General features: G+C 40.4%; 1 protein-coding gene across 8 annotated transcripts in view; it reads right to left on the bottom strand.

Moving 5' to 3' along the window:
- Window positions 1-19895, bottom strand: part of ect2l (epithelial cell transforming 2 like) — a 69400-nt gene that overhangs the window by 35575 nt on the left and 13930 nt on the right. For all 8 annotated transcript variants that reach the window (XM_008114508.3, XM_062978095.1, XM_008114507.3 and 5 more), the window contains 8 exons: window positions 19504-19640; window positions 16983-17080; window positions 15153-15297; window positions 13620-13788; window positions 12144-12272; window positions 5412-5504; window positions 4279-4461; window positions 1792-1895 (listed from right to left, as the gene is read on the bottom strand). In XM_008114508.3, coding sequence (XP_008112715.2) covers window positions 1792-1895; window positions 4279-4461; window positions 5412-5504; window positions 12144-12272; window positions 13620-13788; window positions 15153-15297; window positions 16983-17080; window positions 19504-19640 — 1058 coding nt within the window. The remainder of the gene's footprint in view (window positions 1-1791; window positions 1896-4278; window positions 4462-5411; window positions 5505-12143; window positions 12273-13619; window positions 13789-15152; window positions 15298-16982; window positions 17081-19503; window positions 19641-19895) is intronic.

Here is a 19895-nt window from a genome sequence, read left to right on the forward strand (position 1 = left end):
CTGTCCAATGGCAGCTCCAGTGATAGCAGTACAAAGTTGGAGCATATTCTCCACCTGGAGCCCTTTCATACCGTACAATTATAGTACTATGACTCTACTTTAATTGCCATGGCTGAATCCTGTGGAATCATGGGATTTGTAGAGGTGCCAGAGGTCTCTGGCTGAGAATTCTAAATGCCCCTCTGTAAACTGCAAATCACAGGATTACAAAGGATAGAGCCATGGCAGTTAAAGTGGAATCATAATGCTATACTAGTGCAGTGTGAAAAGTGCCCCTGAATCAAACTCCCAATCCTTTGTGATAACATAGTTATGCAATAAGTTATTCTCCTAACCATAGCCTTTGGAGTCTCATATTCCATTTTATACCACAAGGGCGAGCACATGGAGGGCTTGGGACAGCTGTTCTAAAAGAAAGGATTTCATCTCCATGAGCTTAATCAAGGTTCCCTATACTCTTGAGTCAAAACCGCTATGCCCAAATCCTCCATTTACTTGTCCTTGATTAATTTTTAGCAGCACTAAAAGAAAGAAGATTCATGTTCTTAGTAGCAGATTGGCACAACATATTTTTGCAACCAGTCTAAGACTACATTGTCAATGAAAGGAGGCATTCTTACTTGCCATCACTTACAGCTGGGTAAGTGTGGGCAGTTGCATGGGATCCATTCCAAGGGCTAATTTCCCTCACTGGCCACACTCTCTCAGCAAGCCCACATACCTTACATATCCATTTTTGTGATATCGCATAACTTGTCACCATTTTGAGAGGGACTGCCAAGGAAAATACAGATATTTGAGTGTGGTGCAGAGTTATAAATATCTTTTGGGGACTATTTCCACATATTTTGACATTTTCTGGGGCTTTCTGCACGATTAGGTCAAAGGTGCCTGAAATAATGGGGTGTTGGGGATTTTACCCCACCAAAACAAAAGCAAAAATAAAACCCTAGATCAGAACTGTTAGTTTTGACACATAATGTCTCTATTTTTCTTGCTGAATAAAACAATTGGACCTAACATTCAACAATATGTGGCACAGTTTCAGGCAGTAGGGAGTTGTTGACAAAGTGGGCTGTCTTGTCCCATGAGATCTGCCCTGTCCTTTCTCAGATCATAGAATCATAGAATCATAGAATAGTAGAGTTGGAAGAGACCTCATGGGCCATCCAGTCCAACCCCCTGCCAAGAAGCAGGAAATCGCATTCAAAGCACCCTTGTCTTCTGCATTCAAAGTCTTCTGCTTTCTATAGAATGCTATATCAATGATGCAGTATCAGTGATGGCTGAATGAATTAGTCCCAGGTCTGTGGTGCGTTCAGTCTCAGCACCAGCACAATAAGAATATTCTTTCATACCAAAGACAGGGACATTTGACAGCAGCCTCCTTCAGTAACAAGAAATTTTAAACCAGTGCTTCTAAGTAAAGGTAAAGGTTTCCCCTTGACATTAAGTCTAGTCAAGTCCGACTCTGGAGGGTAGTGCTAATCTCCATTTCTAGGCCGAAGAGCCAGCGTTGTCTGTAGACACTTCCAAGGTCATGTGACTGGCATGACTGCATGGAATGTCGTTACCTTTTTGCCAAAGTGGTACCTACTGATCTACTCACATTTGCATGTTTTTGAACTTCTAGGTTGGCAGAAGCTGCAGCCAACAGCAGGAGCTCACCCTGTCCTATGGATTCAAACCACCAACCTTTCAGACACCAGACCACTTTGAGCAGCACTGTCTTAAACAACAAATAAAACACTGGGACATGTAATATGCTTGAAAACAACAAACCTAGCTTACATGGTTTTCTCTTGAAAGTTCAACTAATCCATCAGCCAAAACCTGGGCTACTCTCTGATTATCTTGAACTTCATACCAGCTGAGGGCATCAAACATAATGTGACCTGTATATATGAATTTATGAAAAAATGTTAGACAATTTATGATGTTTGCTGCTTTATACAATCTGCAGTAAATCAACTTGTGTGATGAGACCTAACCGAAACAGCATCACAGTTACAACAGCAAATTCTCAGCCACCAAGGACATCAACTAATTCTTTGAACACATTTCACCATGGTGTCGAAGCTGGTGTGACATAATGCTGGTAGGTCCCACTATGCAAATTCATGATTTGTCAGTTTTGTTACTTAAAGAATGAATATTAAAAAGATTTGTCCAATGAATGCACTTGATACCATTTCTGAAATGAGTGTCATTTAAGTTTCCTGTAAATGGCCTCTCTAGTGAACCAGGGAGTCGAGAGTGGTGAGTCAGATCAAGAACACATAAGATTTAGGCCACAATCCCATCTATATCTATGTATCTATATCTATATCTTATCTGTATCCATAATAAAAGTGAAAACCCGTATGTGATTATGTGGCACGGGTGTCCGCTCACATAGACAGCCTCTGGCCTCCACAAACAGGCTATAATTCCAGTGCTGGGGAGCCACCAAGTCACTCTTTTCCACTGACATTGCAGTTACAGCGAGCTCCATGAACATGTAGTCCAAACCCTGCCAATGTCCTCCCCAAACGCTACGGCCCAACACCCAAGGAATGATTTCATTTGGGGACCATTTCATCCTAGATTTTGCATTTTCCTCCACCACAGGCAGGCATCTCTGAGTTCTCCATTGGTGTGGAATTTGCATGATCCCGCCTACTGCCCTTCCCTTTCAAATCTGTCTGCATAGCAAACACAGTGTTTTAAAAAGGATGCCTCTTTGAGGAAATATAGTTAAAGTGTCAGGAAAGGAAGGGCTGAGAATTATATTTGTGAACTCTATAGTCTAGAGTATTGCTATTTAAATACCAGGAAAAGTGGATTTAAAAGTAAATTGTCCTGTTTGTGTTTCCTTGGTGAAGGAACCAAGTTATATGAACATCCTTTGAAGAGAAAAGCATAAGCCTTTAATGAAACCGTTAAGCATCTTTACTGTTCAATGTTAATGAAACTATCACACATATTTACTGTTGAAACTACAAATAAAGAACAATTTCTTGTTTCTCCTCACATAAAGTATCACGTGTGTGTCTCTCAAATATCCTAACCTAGAAGAAGCTCCTGAATAAAGTATTGGTGGCAGCGTTGGTAGAGGTAGTGAATTCGAATCCTCTACGTCAGGGGTCCTCAAACTTTTAAAGCAGAGGGCCGCTCCACAGTCCTTCAGACTGTTGAGGGGCCAAATTATCATTTGAAGAAAAAAAAACCAAAAAATTCCTATGCACACTGCACATGTCTTATTTGTAGTGCAAAACAACAACAATAACAATGAAAGACCAATACAATATTTAAAAATGAAAATAATTTTAACCAACATAATAAACCTATCAGGATTTCAATAGGAAATGTGGGCCTGATTCTGGCTAATGAGATAGGTTAATTAGGATTGTTGTTGTTGTGTGTCTTCAAGTCATTTCAGACTTTGGGCGAGCCTAAGTCCAAAATTATTTATTTATTCATTTACTACATTTATTTACTACATTTATATCCTACCCTTCTCACCCTGAAGGGAACTCAGAGCAGCTGTATGTACATACAATATATTATATTATTAGCATAGCACAATATTAGCATGATATATTACTATATTGAACTATACCACTCTACTGTAATATTATATGTAATATATAACATATAATTAATATTAAAAAGGTAAAGGTTTCCCCTGACGTTAAATCCAGTCGTCTGACTCTGTGGGTTGGGGCTCATCTCCATTTCTAAGCCGAAGAGCCGGAGTTGTCCATAGACACCTACAAGGTCATGTGGCCACTGGCATGACTGTATGGAGCGCCGTTACCTTCCCGCTGGAGCGGTACCTATTGATCTACTCACATTTGCATGTTTTCGAACTGCTAGGTTGGCAGGAGCTGGAGCTAACAGCGGGTGCTCCCGCCGCTCCCGGGTTTTGAACCTGGCACCTTTCGGTTTCCAGCTCAGTGCTTTATTATTATTAATATAATAATTAATATTATTATATGATATTATTATTAATATTATATTGTATAAAATGATAATATTATTATCAATATCATATGTATATACAATATATTATATTATTAAAACTGATATAAAAATCTTATATTATAAATGAGGGCGGGGGCCAGGTAAATGACCTTGGAGGGCCGCATCCGGCCCCCGGGCCTTAGTTTGGGGACCCCTGCTCTACGTATTGGTGGCAACAGACATAAAAGCCTTTGCAATTCAGACAAATTTGAAAAATCCTCTCTATTATATAGTCTTGAACCCCCCTTCCCAAATCCTCCATAAAGGGCTTACCAAGAATCTTGCCAGTTATATTCTTCTTCAAATCAGAGAAATATGGTCTTAAGTGTTTTCTGACAGCTTTCAGTGCATCTTCCAGAAGTTCTGTGAACCTAAGCCACACCTGCAGCTTTACGTCAGTGAAGTAGAGAGATGGAGGAAATGCATCTTTCTGATTTCCCAGCCATTCACTGAGGACTGTAATGACAGCAAGATATCATTCCCTTTGAATTATTCTGCATACATTCAAGATAACACCTTTTTAGCAAATATTATAGAAACTGAATTGTCCTTAGTCCCTCCAGGGACTGGTTACGCTTAGGTTGTCCTAGCAGGCATTCAATCTCAAGAAGAAATGTATGAAAGGCAGAAAAACCAACACATATGTATTTGTGACATCAACAACAACAACAACAACAATAATAGCAGCTTTATTTATATCCCACCACCATTTCCCAAAATGGGACTCGGGTGGCTTACAAGCACGTAATAGTGCAGTGGAATATACAAATACAATAAAACACCATAAAATGCAGAATTCTTTAAACTGATTCACGCCAAATATTTAATACCAAAACTCTGATAAATGAATAAGGGATTCTGGAAGCTGCCACTTACACTGTTGCAATTGATGTCCATCATTCCTCTTCATTACAAGTGCTAAAGCCGGGGTGGGCAAATTGTGATTCATTGGCTCATGTGATCCCTGAGTCCCACTTTTATATCCCCCACCCCCAAAATTCCTGTTGTGATAGCCAAATAAAAAACTATATAGCATGTTTAACTATAGGGTCACAACTAGATGGGAAGCTCTCTAATCTCATTTTGGCAGCAGTATAATACAGACATTTTAAGATTTATTGGTTATGCAGCAAGATATTTGTGTGTCTGTGTGTTTCGGTGTGTGCATGTGCTGTATTTTTAACTTTATTACAATGTTTTAAAATTATTTCATACTTTAAAAAATTAATGACAGCTTGTTCAATTGTGTATTAATTAGTTTTTGATACCAGGGTTTGGTTTAGCTCCATCTTGTTTTGACTTTGCTGTAAGCCTCCCTGGGTGCCATGCTGGGAGAAACACAGAATACACACACACCCATACCCACACCCACACCCACACCCACCCACACACACACCTTTACGTACTGTGCTGATATGATCCAGTTGCTATTCCTGTGGGGGTCCTTATGAGCAAGCCAGTTAAACGAGACAGCTGAGAAAGGACTTCCAGTCCTGCCTCTGGAAAATTAAAGTCTTTATTAATATAATAATTGTACATCAACAAAGTAGAAAGCAGCAAAGATTCTTATTTATAGCACATAACTTACATGTAAGTTTAAACTTTGTTAAATATTGGAGAGCAAAAAACATTTCATATATTTGCATACCTCTCTTAACAATGCCCCTAACAAAGAAACTCCTTTTACAAAGTCTTTTTACACTCATCTATGCCCCCTTTCCTCCCCATCCTCTGACGGTCTGAACATTATTAGAAGCGTAAGATGACAGTGAAGAACACGGCCATACCCAGAAAAAAAATTTGGGGGGGGGGGGGTGAAGCCTTTTTTTAGCAAATCATGAAAAATAGTTCCATAACGCAAAATAATTTAGAAATCAGGCTCCATCGATAAACTTCAGTGGACACTCAATGTTGTAGTTGCACCAAGGGGCAGTTCTGGTACTACTGGTAAAATTGCTAGTAGGACAAAAAGGGATAATGTTGAGCAGGTGCTTGATGAGGAACAGCAAGTAAAGCGGGTTCGGGAAATACTTACAGCTCCTACTGAGGATGATGTTTGAAGGGTTCTCTAGTGAAGAAGAGTCAATGCTGGAAGATGATGGGTTAACAGAAAGTAGAGGAACTAAGAGGTCAACTCGGGAGTCAGATGAGGAAAGGGAAAGAAAGAAGATCCGGGAAATACTTACTGCTCCCTCGGAAGATGAAACATTTGAGGGTTTTTCTGGGGATGATGGGTCTGAGAGTGGGATGCAAGAGGCTGCAGGCTGGACTCAAGTAAATGTGTGTGCAGCACCAGTTTCTGAGGATACATCGGGAGACTGGCATACTACTGGTATGCCAGGGACATGGGGAGATCTAAGTCTTTAACAAAGATGGAGTGATTGGAGGGCGAGGTTCACATATGAGATCAAGAACAGCTGTGGATAATGATGACAGGGTGGACGCCTCATCATCATCGGACTCCGAGGTGTAAGTTAAAAGTGGAATTGAAAGTGAAGGTTCCTTGCAGGAGGCAAGGTGTCTTTTTGGGGACATTGCTTTGTTGCTGCCTGTTCTCCTTGGGTCCTGGCTGTACAGCTTCGTGTTCCTGAATCCGGACTGACTCCTGACGACAACGGTGTTCATTTCTGGCTTGGCGTTCCTGACTTCCTTTGGCTCCTGAATCCAGTTTGTCTTCCTGACGACAACGTTCGTTTCTGGCTTAACATTCCTGGCTGGCTTCTGAATCTGGTCTGGCTCCTGACGACGACAGCGTTTTGCTCCTGGCTTGGCGATTCCGACTTGGCGTTTCTAGTTTGGCATTTCTGGCTCCCTCTGGCTCCTGAATCTGGTCTGCTTTCTGACGACGACAGTGTTTGCTCCTGGCTTGGCGTTTCTGGCTCCTCTTTGGCTTCTGAATCCGGTTTAGTTCCTGACGACGGCAATGTTTGCTCCTGGCTTGGTGTTCGGTGGCTCCCCTTTTGGCTTTTGAACTTGACTTGGCTCTTGACAACGGCATCGTTTGCACTCATTATTTGAGAGCGTTTGGCTCTTCCTTAACTCTCTGTGCCACAGCTTAGCGTGGCGCTTGTTTCAGTGAACGTTTTGGTCTCCCTTGAACCGGATTATCAAGCTAAGCAAAGACATTTACTTTTGATTGAAACACTGAACTGTTTCCGAGTTCAAAATATCATTTAATAAACATTTGTTAACTTTACTAATTGTATGTGGCTCTTTAAGAGGCATCTGCATCACGACACTCAAGACAGATAAACGTCAGCGGACATTCATGGGGATTTGGTTATTTATTTATTTATTTACAGTATTTATATTCCGCCCTTCTCACCCCAAAGGCGACTCAGGGAGGATCACATTACACATATAAGGCAAACATTCAGTGCCTTAACATAGAACAAAGACAGAGACAAACGCAGCTCCGAGCTGGCCTCAAACTCATGACCTCTTGGTCAGAGTGATTTGCTGCAGCTAGCTGCAGCTGACTGCTCACCAGCCTGCGCCACAGCCCGGTTAACCCATTAAAATTCATGAGTGAATGAAGTTTTTAAAAAACCTGAAAAATTTTGCAGGCAGCTTGAACCCCTAAATCCCCTCTCCCCTTGGCCACAGCCCTGGTGAAGGAGAACTGGAGAAGCACAGACTTTTGGTGTTGGGACACAGCAGCATGTCTGAAGCTAAAATGCAACATAAATTGAGCTGGGAAAGAGCAGGATTCTACTCTTAAAATCCTACTGTTGCTCTATGTGACTGCCTACAACAGACAAGGGAAACATAAAAATCCTTACCGAGCATGGATGAGAGTAAACCAGACATAAAAGGCAAATGCAGAAAAGCTTGCCTCACCAAGCATGTTTTTTCAAAGCATAGATCTCTATATTTGCTCGCTAAAATGAAAATTATAAGAAAAGTAGAAGCTGCTGAAAGAAAAAAGTTAGCACTGGATTCATTTTGGAAGAAGCCTTCAAGTGCTCTCTAGAAGGTTTGAAATGTTTTGATTTAATCATGCAAGACTTATCTGACTACATTGTTTCATTTCAAAGGTATATTCTGTATATTCAACAATACATATATTCTGTATTCTTAGTTTTGCATAAAATGAATCACACTGAACTGCTCTTCTTTTATGGTTTTGAGACCTATGTCTATTCTTTCCATGTTATTTCCACCTCCAGTACTGAAGTTTCTGTTAAAGAAGTAATACTAGGAACACATCAACTTCACTAATGGAAGTACACTTGTATTTATCTATTCATAGTTCAGTACACGTTTTTGTAACAGATTTTTCTTATATAACTATATTAATATAAGAAGTTTTGGAAATTGAGAAGAGTCGATGACCTTTTACTGAGATCTCATTTCATCCTCTCATGTGCATATGCCTACATTAACGTTATGCTTAGAGAATTATTTTCCACAACCTTAATCGGGAAAATATTTTGTTATGACTTCTCTGACCATTACAACAATGTATTTTTCCCTCTTTCCTTCACATCCTTCCCTTCTCCCCACACCCCCCTTTGTGCTATATCTTTGAATTGTAAGTTTGCAAGAGCAGATGCTCTTTTTATTAAATGTAGAGCTGTTCTGGGAGTCTTTTCAGAAACACAATTTTCTTGCCACCCCTTTGGCAGAGAAATCCCAGCAACTACAACTCCCAAATGTCAATATCTATTTTTCCCCAACTCCACCAGTGTTCACATTTGGGCATATTGAGTATCCGTGCCAAGTTTGGTCCAGACCCATCATTATTTATGTTCACAGTGGTCTCCAGATGTAGGTGAACTACAATTCCAAAACTCAAGGTCAATGCCCACCAAACCCTTCCAGTATTTTCTGTTGGTCATGGGAGTTCTGTGGGCCAATTTTTGTTCAATTCCATCATTGGTAGAGGTAGGTTAACTCTAAATCCCAACAACTACAGCTCCCAAATGACAAAATCACCCCCCCTCCAACTCCACCAATATTCAATTTTATTTATTTATTTATTTATTTATTTATTTACAGTATTTATATTCCGCCCTTCTCACCCCGAAGGGGACTCAGGGCGGATCACATTATACACATACAGGGCAAACATTCAATGCCCATAAACACATCGAACCGAGATCATATTAAAAAAAAAAAAAAGAACCGAGACAGAGACAACAGACAGACAGACGCAGAGGCAATTTAACCTTCTCCTGAGGGGATGTTCGATTCTGGCCACAGGGGGGAGCAGCTGCTTCATCATCCACTCCAGGGGTCCCCAAACTTTTTAAACTGGGGGCCAGTTTACTGTCCCTCAGACTGTTGGAGGGCCGGACTATAGTTTTTTAAAAAAACTACGAACAAATGTATATGCACACTGCACATATCTTATGAGCCTGCTTTTGGCTAATAAGATGGTCAATGTCCGGTTCCATATTTGATCCCCCAGGCAGGAATCAGCCAGGCCTTGAAGCTGCAAGGCTTTTCAATATTAATCAAGGTGGTCAATTGAAACATTCACATTGGCCTTTAACAGAGAAGAGTTTTTTTCTCCCACCCTGGACCTTCCACAGATACATAAACCTTCCTTGCCTAGTTTCCAACAGACCTCACAGCTTCAAAGAAATTTAGCAATGTGTTTCCTTTAGGAATACTGCTGTATGACTACTATTACAACAGCAGCAGCAGCAGCAACAACAAATACTAATAATAGTATTTTAAATGTATGATAAAGCTCAACTCAGTATTTCTCTTTTTTCAGAGGCCCCTTCCACACAGCCCTATATCCCAGAATATCAAGGCAGAAAATCCCACATTATCTGAGTGTGGACTCAGATAACCCAGTTCAAAGCAGATATTGTGGGATTTTCTGCCTTGATATTTTGGGATATAGGGCTGTGTGGAAGGGCCTGTAATATGTGAAGAAAGGTGACTTAGGCCCCTTCCACACAGCTGTATAAAATCCCACATTATTTGCTTTGAACTGGGTTATATGCCAGTGTGGACCCAGATAACCCAGTTCGAAGCAGATATTGTGGATTATCTGCCTTGATATTGTGGGTCACATGGCTGTGTGGAAGGGCCCTTAGTGGCTAAATGCATTGCGTAATTATAGCAGAGTGATGTCACTTTACCTGCCTTGGTTCCATCCTATGAAACACTGGGATCTATAGTTTGGTTTATAACCATTTCCCATGTTGATCACCTTTGCCTGGACACCTCCACTGTGTCAATATACTGCATTTCCTGGATTGACTTACTAGAAGCAGCTTTGTTTAACCCAGTCTGGGAAAGACGCCTGTGGCTTTTGTGGCTTTCCCCCAAAAGTTTGATTTCATATTATTTTGTTTTATCCTATTTTCCCTTGCAGTTTTTATATTAATTTTCAACTTTTAATTTCCTCTTAATCTATTGCAGTGTGGGAGGAGAATTGTATAATTATGTTATACAACCAATTTTAAATTTATAGCAATTTTTGACATGCTAAATGCCCCTAGTTGATTCCTGTCTGATATGGGTTGAAATTCTGTGTTCTTCTTGAATTGGAAGGCTTTTAGTGATTGTTAAGAAAGGTTGTTGTGAGTTTTACAGCCTGTCTGGCTATGCTCCAGAAGCATTCTCCCCTGACATTTCACCCACATCTATGGCAGGCATCCTCAGAGCCTCTGAGGATGCCTGCCATAGATGTGGGTGAAATGTCAGGACAGAATGCTTCTGGAGCATGGCCAGACAGCCCGGAAAACTCACAGCAGCCCAGTGATCCCAGCCATGAAAGCCTTCAAAACAATGTTTGTCTTGATGACTGAAGCAGCGGGCGGGGGAGGGACTTTAGGGGCCCACTCGCCGTTCTCCTTTTCCTCTCCTTTCTTCCTCATCTTCCAAAGCGGCGGGCAGAGGAGGGCCCGCTCGTCGTTGTCCTCCTATTCCTATTCCTCTCCTGCCTTCTCTTCCAAAGTGATGGTGGAGGCTGCTTCGGGAGAAGAGGAAGGAAAGCGAGGAAAAGGAGGAGAGCGAGCAGGTCCTAAAGTCCCTCCTCCGCTCGCCTGCTGCCAAGCCAGCAGAAGCAGCACCGCTTAAGAAGAAGCAGTACAGTAGCAGCAGCAGCCTTCCTCCTCTTGGCTGTTCCTCCCTCCCGCCCAGGGTAGGCCGCGGGCCGGATAGATGGCCTCAGGGGGCCTCATGTGGCCCGCGGGCCTTAGTTTGGGGACCCCTGATCCACTCTGATGGCACTTCCTCACTTCCTCATTCCAACGTTGTAAATTAGTTAAACTTGCCTCCCCACTTTTATAAGTGGTACCTTATTTCCTACTTGATAGATGCAACTATCTTTCAGGTTGCTAGGTCAGCAACGAGCAGGGGCTATATTTTATTTTTAATTGACGGGTGCTCACCCCGCCATGGGCTGGCCTCGAACTCATGACTTCATGGTCAGAGTGATTTATTGCAGCAGCTGTTTACCAGCCTGCACCACAGCCCGGCCCCTGGGCATATTGGTTATTTGTGCCAGTGAATGAAAATACATCCTGCATATCAGATATGTACATTACGATTCATAACAGTAGCAAAATTACAGTTATGAAGTAGCAACAAAAATAATTTTATGGTTGGGGGTCACCACAACATGAGGAACTGTATAAAGGGGTTGTGGCATTAGGACGGTTGAGAACCACTGCATTAGAGATGAAGTAATTGTATATTATACATGAAAAAGCCTGATTTGTCTTGTTCAGATCTATTGACAGAAATCTCATCTCCAAATCTTAATACAGATATTTTATAATGAGATGGAACACAGATTTTCATTGTCAGTGAAAAAAAATGAAAAGTAGCTGGTAAAAGCAGTGTCAACATAGGACCTCAGTTCAATTCCGAAAGAAATATTGCCAGCATCGATGAGGCTAAAAATTAGTGGCTCACAGGAGTACAATCCGGAGTGTGTTAAACTGTGAGGATTTCCTGACAACATAAACAGAAAGGATAAGTAACTGACAAACAGTGCCAGGCACTTCTAGACATCAGTCATAGTTATCTCAGGTGACAGAATATTTATATAATGTATTGCAGCTTCTTCAAGTGTTTGATGTTTAAAGCATAATGTAATACATATGAGTTTGGTGTGTTTCTTTAAAGAGTTTTGTAAGCAAAGCAGGAGAAGTTAAGCAAACAGAACTGACCTGAAGCTGACAAAGGGACAAAGATATCTATTGTGCCACCCTCTTCTGCAGAAGTGACACAGCTTTTTAACTTCTCCCAAAAGTCTCTCACTTCAGGTTTAAGCAAGGTCTTGATGTTGATTCTGTAGCCTGAACAAAATTATGTCAGACAACAAGGAAAACATGGGTTAACTGGGAACTATCTAATGACATAAATGCTGGCCTATTCAATTAAGAATCCCAAAGAATCACACAAACTAGAACAATTTTTGGGCTACATAACAACTTTTAGGGTACATCTAAATTATTTTCAATATTCTAATATTTATTTATTTATTTATTTATTTATGACATTTCTACCCCGCTTTTCTCAAAACTGGAGGAGATGCAAGGCGGCTTTACACATAGGCAACTATTTGATGCCTTAAAAACAGTATACAATTCAAATGGACATTAAAAGAAAATTATAACATACATTTAAACAATAAAAACATTTAAAACAATACATTCACAATTAATCACATAATCCACAAGCCTAATCTGGGCTGTTCCAAAAGATATTGTACATCATTCCATACATGTTGGTTGCACAAGTTCTCCAAAGATTTGGTCACAAAGCCACGTTTTCAGTCTCTTGCAGAAGATCAGAAGGGAGGAGGCTGATCTAATATCGCTGGGGAGGGAATTCCACAGCCAAGGGAACACCACTGAGAAGGCCCTGTTTCTCGTCCCCTCTAATCACGCCTGCAAGGAAGGCGGGATCGAGAGCAGGGCCTCCCCAGACAATCTTAAACTTCAGGATGGTTCATAGGGGGAGATACGTTTGGACAGGTAATATTTACTTCCTAACACTTCTCCTATTTCGCTATTTCTGTTGTTTAGATTGTAAGAACTTGGCTAGGAAACTCTTATGCCCATTCCCTCTTTGCAAAGACATGAAGGTTGTTATCATAAAGCCTGCCTCTACTGTTAAATGTAACCTTGTTAAACCTGGCACAGTTGATAATTTTTTGTATAAGTCCATGAATCTTGGTCTGATTGCACATGTTACATAGTTATATCTTTGTTTAGGGGATTAATTAAAAATAACTAGTTGTCACTAGTTATTACCAAGCCCTGTACATTTGACTAGCACATCCCATGAAACATGTGGAATTTAACAGGAATAAAAAATAAGTGTTGCTGCTTTTGAAATAGCGATGAGAGCAGAAGATTGCTAAGTAAATTATTTTGAATTCAAGGGAGTCTATAAGGATTTAGTGTTATTAATAATAACAAACTGTGTTGTTTTATTTTAACAATAGAATGTCATATAATTTTCTCTGATTTTTTTGCACTATGAAAGAAATGAATCAGAACAATGTTTGTCTATTTGCCTAAAGTGTATTATCAGAGGAAACAAGCTTGCCAAATATATGTATCTTCTCCACGGAGTATTGCTCTATAAGGCCAAATAATGTGTGATCAGTTTGGATTACTATTTTAAATGAATCCCACCTTGAAGCAGGTTAATCCCCCTGGAATTTCCATTGCTAAAAATCCCAATACTCTTCGATGCTTGGCCATCCAGGGCCTTTTGCACACAGAAAAGAAGGCTTTCCAAGGTGTTGCTGCTCGGCTCATACACTACAGGGATGACTCCAGGCTTAACACTGTCCACAATCAGCTGAAAGGGTAAATAAAAGAAAGGTAATTATTTATTGTTATGCTTTGTCAGCTTTGCCCCTATTACAGGGTTTTCTTTGAAAGATTTAGTCAAAGGAATTTTGCCATTACTTTCTACTTTGTCTGAGTCTGACTTGTCTGTGTGGTCATCCAGAGGGTTTACATAACTGAGTTGTTGCTGAGTGCCTTAAAGTCATTTTGATGTATGGCAACTCTTGACATAACATCTTCAGAGGAGGTTTGCATTTGCCTCTGCAGCTGAGAGAGTTGATCTTCAAAATGTCCCAGTAGGTTTCCATGGTTAAGCAAGTATTCAAACCCTGGTCTTCCCAGCATCTTAGTGTAATACTCAAACCACTAAACCTTGCACCCATGCAGTTCCTTTGCCAGCTTCTGAGACTATGATTTGGTGAAGTAGGGGAATGGCCAAGAGGACAAGCCAACAAGTGGTCAGGAAAAAGCATGCAAAAATGAATTTGCTTCCTTCTTTCTTTATTTTGTATAGCCATTATTTTCCTATCTATGTATAGCTATTGCTTAACTGGTAATCATTATCAAATTTCTACTCCAAAAAAACAACAACATTTCACCCCATTTTGTTTTTATTTGACAAGGTTTTTGTTGACTGGTAATGATGTGGGTTTTTTATATATTTATTTACTTACTTATTTGCTCCTCCTGCCTTGTGACTCAAGATAGCTTTAAAAAAAATGTCAAAGATCCAGGGAAGAGCTCACTTCAGTAAAACAGATAAAGCATTAAAATTTAATTAAACTATTATTGGTGTAAAATAAAAAATAAATATTCAGCTGTATGCTTATATATTTTAGTGAGCCTGATAAACTCCATCTTGACAGTAGCTGACATCTCCCTATGGCCTGGATTGTTTGCTAAGCCGTGTTCATTTGTGCTGTACTAGAAATGCTGCAATATTATGTGCCTAGGGCCAACAAGAAAAAGTTATGGTTACATACAGTGCTGCAAAGTATTATCTTAAGCAGCAAACAAGCTCCCTACATTCTGTGTTAGTCCCATAGACCTCAGATAAGGATTAACAAATATATATTAAAAACATTTTTTCATGTGCACACTTTATTGTTGCCTGCATAACTCTGAAGTTCTATAAAATATTGATTCTTGAAATAAACCTTAACTATCTAAACCAGTGTTGTGAATTTGTTGGATTGGAGAGCCCAATGTTAAGTTTGAGTTGTCTTTCCTCAATTCCCTCCTATTTGCTTTGGGAAAAGAAATCAGTGATGGGATCAAATCATAGGAAGGAAGGAAGGAAGGAAGGAAGGAAGGAAGGAAGGAAGGAAGGAAGGAAGGAAGGAAGGAAGGAAGGAAGGAAGGAAACAATTATACCTCATAAGCAGGAACATGGGATGATATGAGTATCAGATGTGGCTGTGGCTGAAGAACATGATCCCCATAAGGGTAGCTTCGGGAAACTGTCCAACAATGTTTGTGAGGCATTGTAAGAGAAGAGCTGCTCCCAACCACATTCTTCCTAAAACAATACAATTGAAAAGTTAGTGTTAACGTGACATAAAACATTGTTTACTCCAGTTCTTAGAAAGGAAACTGGAGAGCTGCAACTGATGTTGACACTTGGTGACAAAAAAGGTGGACTTCATCACACTAGACTCTAGAGCAGGGGTCCTCAAACTTTTTAAGTGGAGGGCCGGTTAATGGTCTCTCAGATGTTGAGGGGCCAAATTATCATTTTAAAAAAAACCCGAACAAATTCCTATGCACACTGCACATGCCTTATTTGTAGTGCAAAAAACACCCAACAACATTTATTTATTGTTTATTTCCATGGGAAGTGTGGGCCTGCTTCTGGTCAATGAGATAGTCAAGTTAAGTAGTATTGTTGTTGTTGTGTGCCTTCAAGTCACTTCAGACTTTGGGTGAGCCTAAATCTAAAACTGAGAGCGGGGGCCAGGTAAATGACCTTGGAGGGCCGCATCCGGCCCCCGGGCCTTAGTTTGGGGACCCTTGCTCTAGAGCATGGATCTATTTTAAATCTGATTTCTGCCTCCTACAGAATTCTGGAGCTTGTAATTTAAGGAGGGGGCTTTAAACTGCTCAACCAGGGAGGTCCTGGCCTCACTAAACTACAAACCCCAGAATTCTGCAGTGGGCAGAAACTGGATTTAAAGTAGACCCATGTTCTAGCATGATGAGGATGTATATAATTATGGCAAAAATATACAACATGCATCTGATGGTTTCCCAATCACACATAAAAAGTTTGTTGAAAAGTTATTTCTCCATGTCAACCTATTTGGGAAGAAAGGCATATTGTCTACTTACATTTCTCAAAGGTAAATGCAACATTTAGACTCAATCAGGAGAATTAACAGTTATCCAAATTTCATTCTGTTAGCCTATTAAAATAATATTGTTCAATTTCCCAACCTTAGACGCAAAAAGTACACATTTATCAACCATATTTTAGTTATTGGGAATACCCATATTTCACTGCATAATAGTTGCCACTGCATAATAGTTGCCACCGCATAATAGGTGCACCCCCATGTTTGGGGTGTCTAAAATTGTATTTTTGTTTCCCTCATACATTAATTTGAGGTTGATTCTTTTTTCCTTTTTCTAAAAGTAAGACAATTTAAAAACTACAAAATGAAGGTCTCTGGAGCTTCACTCTTTTCTCCTTTTACCTTCCTACGAGGCAAGGCAGTTTTTAAAAAAATCTGAAATGAAGATCTCTGGAACTCTGATCTTTCCTCCTTTCTCCAAAGAAGAGAAAGGAGGGAAGGGTGTGGTCCCAAAGACCTCCATTCTACTATTTTTAAACTGCCTTGCCTTTGGAGAGGGGAGGAAGGAAAGAAGGTAAGAAGGAAAGGAGAATCAGCCCCAAATGGCCCTACGGTTTGAAAAAACAAACAAACAGAAACAGAGCTGGTTGTCTGAAGCTGGAACATACCTTCTCCTCCTCCTCCCCTTTTGGAAGTAACACATTAAAAACAGAATTTTCCTCGCATAATAGTCGCATTCCCCTTTTTGATGGAAAAAGAGGAAGTGTAACTATTATGCGACGAAATATAGTACTTTAAGAAAATGTATGAAAGCAAGGGCATTCAGAAAAGTATGTAACAAATATGGGTACTTTACACATTTTATCCAGTTGCTTACATTTTTGGTAAGGAATTTAAACAAGACAAGACTTACAGAAGCTGCTTCTCTGCTTCTCGACTGAATTTCAATTCAGATTTCATTTCTTCAGAAAAATGTTTTGAGAGCATATGATTTGAAGAAGCTATTCTTTTCTAAAAAGTATTTAAAGGAAAAATATTACATGAACTGCCTGAGAGGAACCAGAGTTATGTATACTTGGGAGCTTGCAGGAGGCATTGAATTTGTAGTGGCTGGGAGTATAGGAAGAAGAAACTGTATCAGAGAAAACAGCCATATACTCCACCAATGGAAGGACTTTATCACACGGAAGTGGCGGACTGGCACAGTAACCTTTGGTGACAGTCTGTATTGTATGACATTGTGCAATATTTGTTGCCAGTCTTCCATCTCCCTATCTCCTCATGATGAACCTGTCAATAGCCCCTAATTGTGCCATGATCCCAGGACTTCATCATCACCACCACCACCACCACCACCACCACCATCATCATCATCATCATCATCATCATCATCATCATCATCATCATCTAATTACTTATTAATCGCCCTCCATCCAAGATGCTCTAGGCGATTTACAAGCTAAATTGTAAAGGATAAAAATACATACATACAAATACTTATAAAATTAACATAGATCAAAAGCTCTAGTAAAGAGCCAGGTCTTGAGTGCTAGGGTAAAAGGCCCTAACTCATGCATAGCTCTCATATAGGACGGCAAGGCATTCCATAAGGCAGGGGCAGAAATAGAAAAAGCTCTTTTTCTGGTCCTTTCCAAATGCACTTCTCTAGGACCCGGTACATAAAGTAAGTCACGCTGGGATGGTCGTTGTGACCTCCGATGATGGGAGAAGGAGAGACGATCCCTAAGGTACGATGGGCCCTGGCCGTAAAGAATTTTAAAGGTCAGAACTAGCATCTTATATAAACCACGGTAATCAGTTGGAAGCCAATGCAAATGCTGCAGGACTGGTGTTATATGGCATTTCATGGGTGTTCTTGTGAGTAGCCTGGCTGCCGCATTCTGAACAATACGGAGCTTTCGGGTCATAGACATCGGAAGGCCAACATACAGGGCGTTGCAATAGTCCAGCCTAGACGTGACTGTGGCATGGATGACTATTGCCAGAGCCTCATCAGATAGATAGGGTGCCAATTGCCTCGCTTGACATAGATGGAAAAAGACTTGTGTGATGAATCTGGGCACTTCTGTTGTGGTGTCTGCTGTACAATTCATGCTCTTAAAAAATTAATGCATGCTATCCACTATGCCATGCTATTACCACAGCATGAAATACAAGGAACTTGCTGTCATGATGATGTAGAACTTTCCACAGCCATTGCTGTCATGCGATTGCAACACTGCTGCTGTCTGAAATAATACTTCTGGGTGGGCAGCATAACTCCATCCTCCTGCTGTGCTGCTTTCCTTTCTTGTTTTCTTTTTAATTTATTTTTACGGGCACTTTGTAAATGCAAATGCAAAGTGCCTGGTGGGAAAAATAATAAATTTTAGAGCAAGGGGACTGCAGCAGATGCTGCCACAGAAATACACAGACTCAATGCACAAGATGAGTCATAGGATTACGATGTGGCAGGGACGTCATTGTGGTAAAGTGGCAGATCTGCAATGGGTATCACACAATGCCATGCGATAGGGACCATCACCAAAGGTCCCCTTTGGTATCCACGGGCTCTCTGTGCCGGTTCACTGCCTCCATGGAATGAAATCAATCCTTTTTTTTTTTCAAGAGGCACTTTGCAATTGCAACATTTATGTAAAAAAAAAAAAAAACAAGGAAGGAAGGGAAGCAGCACAATGGGAGAGAATTATGCCACCCACCCATATGAGATTTCATGCAGTTTAACATTGCAATCCCATAACAGGAGTGTGTGAAACTGTCTATCTCCATTGTGGTAAATTGCTGCTATTCTGCATTGTGGGAATTGTTTAGGATAGCATAGCAGCAACAAGTGATCCTTTCCAAAGTCACACTGACAGAGGGTCAATTTTCTCAGCATGCAGTTCCCTTTGACTACCAGACTAGTTAAAGAAATGACTTTTCCCCTACAAATGCAATCAGACCGGAATCCATTTCATACCATGCAGTTATACTGCAATGATTCAATTCTAAATGCTATGGCTAAATTCTATGGAATCCTAGGACCCGTAGGATTCTACACGACAATTCAGTTGGAATCATAGTATTATATTTATATAGAATGAAATAACTTTTAGTGATTTTCCCATCCAAGATGGGACCAATCCTGCTCAGCCGTCCAAATCAAATGATATTAGTGTGTGGAGGAGTGTGACTATGTTTAAGAAACTCCTGCCAGGCAGGTAGGACTCTAGCCAAATGGCATCCTTATCAAAGGCAGCAGGAAAAAGCTCTTGTAGATAGAGGGGCTGACAGTCAAAGGCACTCTTCATGTCTTCAAGTGCTAAGCTCTTTTACTGAAAATAGCTTCTCTTGGAAAGAGATTAGACTCAAATTAAGCTCTCTGTAAGCATGCTCAAAAGCAAGCTATATAGTCACTTTAATGAGCACAATACCTTTGCCAGTAACACTGTTGCAGGCAATCTAGATCGGTCATGGATAATTTGGGACAAACTCAATTGCCATCCATGTCTGTAAAATCCTGAGTTCCGTGTTCCACTTAACCAAGGGGGGCGAGCTTTCAACAATTCTTCTGAAAAATTAGGAAACATCAGGCAATGCCATTTAATCTTGCATATCTCTCTAGGATTACAACATTATGCAACCAGTTGCAAAACCATTTTTCTGCACAGACAGTTATACATTCAACCAAGCTAAGTAAAACTGCCACACACAGAATGCTTCCAATGATGCAGCACATATTTAGGAAACAATGTGCCAACCATATACATATTATACCATTACGTTAGAAAAACGTATCTCATTAAAATAGAATTTAAGTGTTCTA

Source organism: Anolis carolinensis, chromosome 1, assembly GCF_035594765.1.
Source record: "Anolis carolinensis isolate JA03-04 chromosome 1, rAnoCar3.1.pri, whole genome shotgun sequence".
NCBI classification, from domain to species: Eukaryota; Metazoa; Chordata; class Lepidosauria; order Squamata; family Dactyloidae; genus Anolis; species Anolis carolinensis.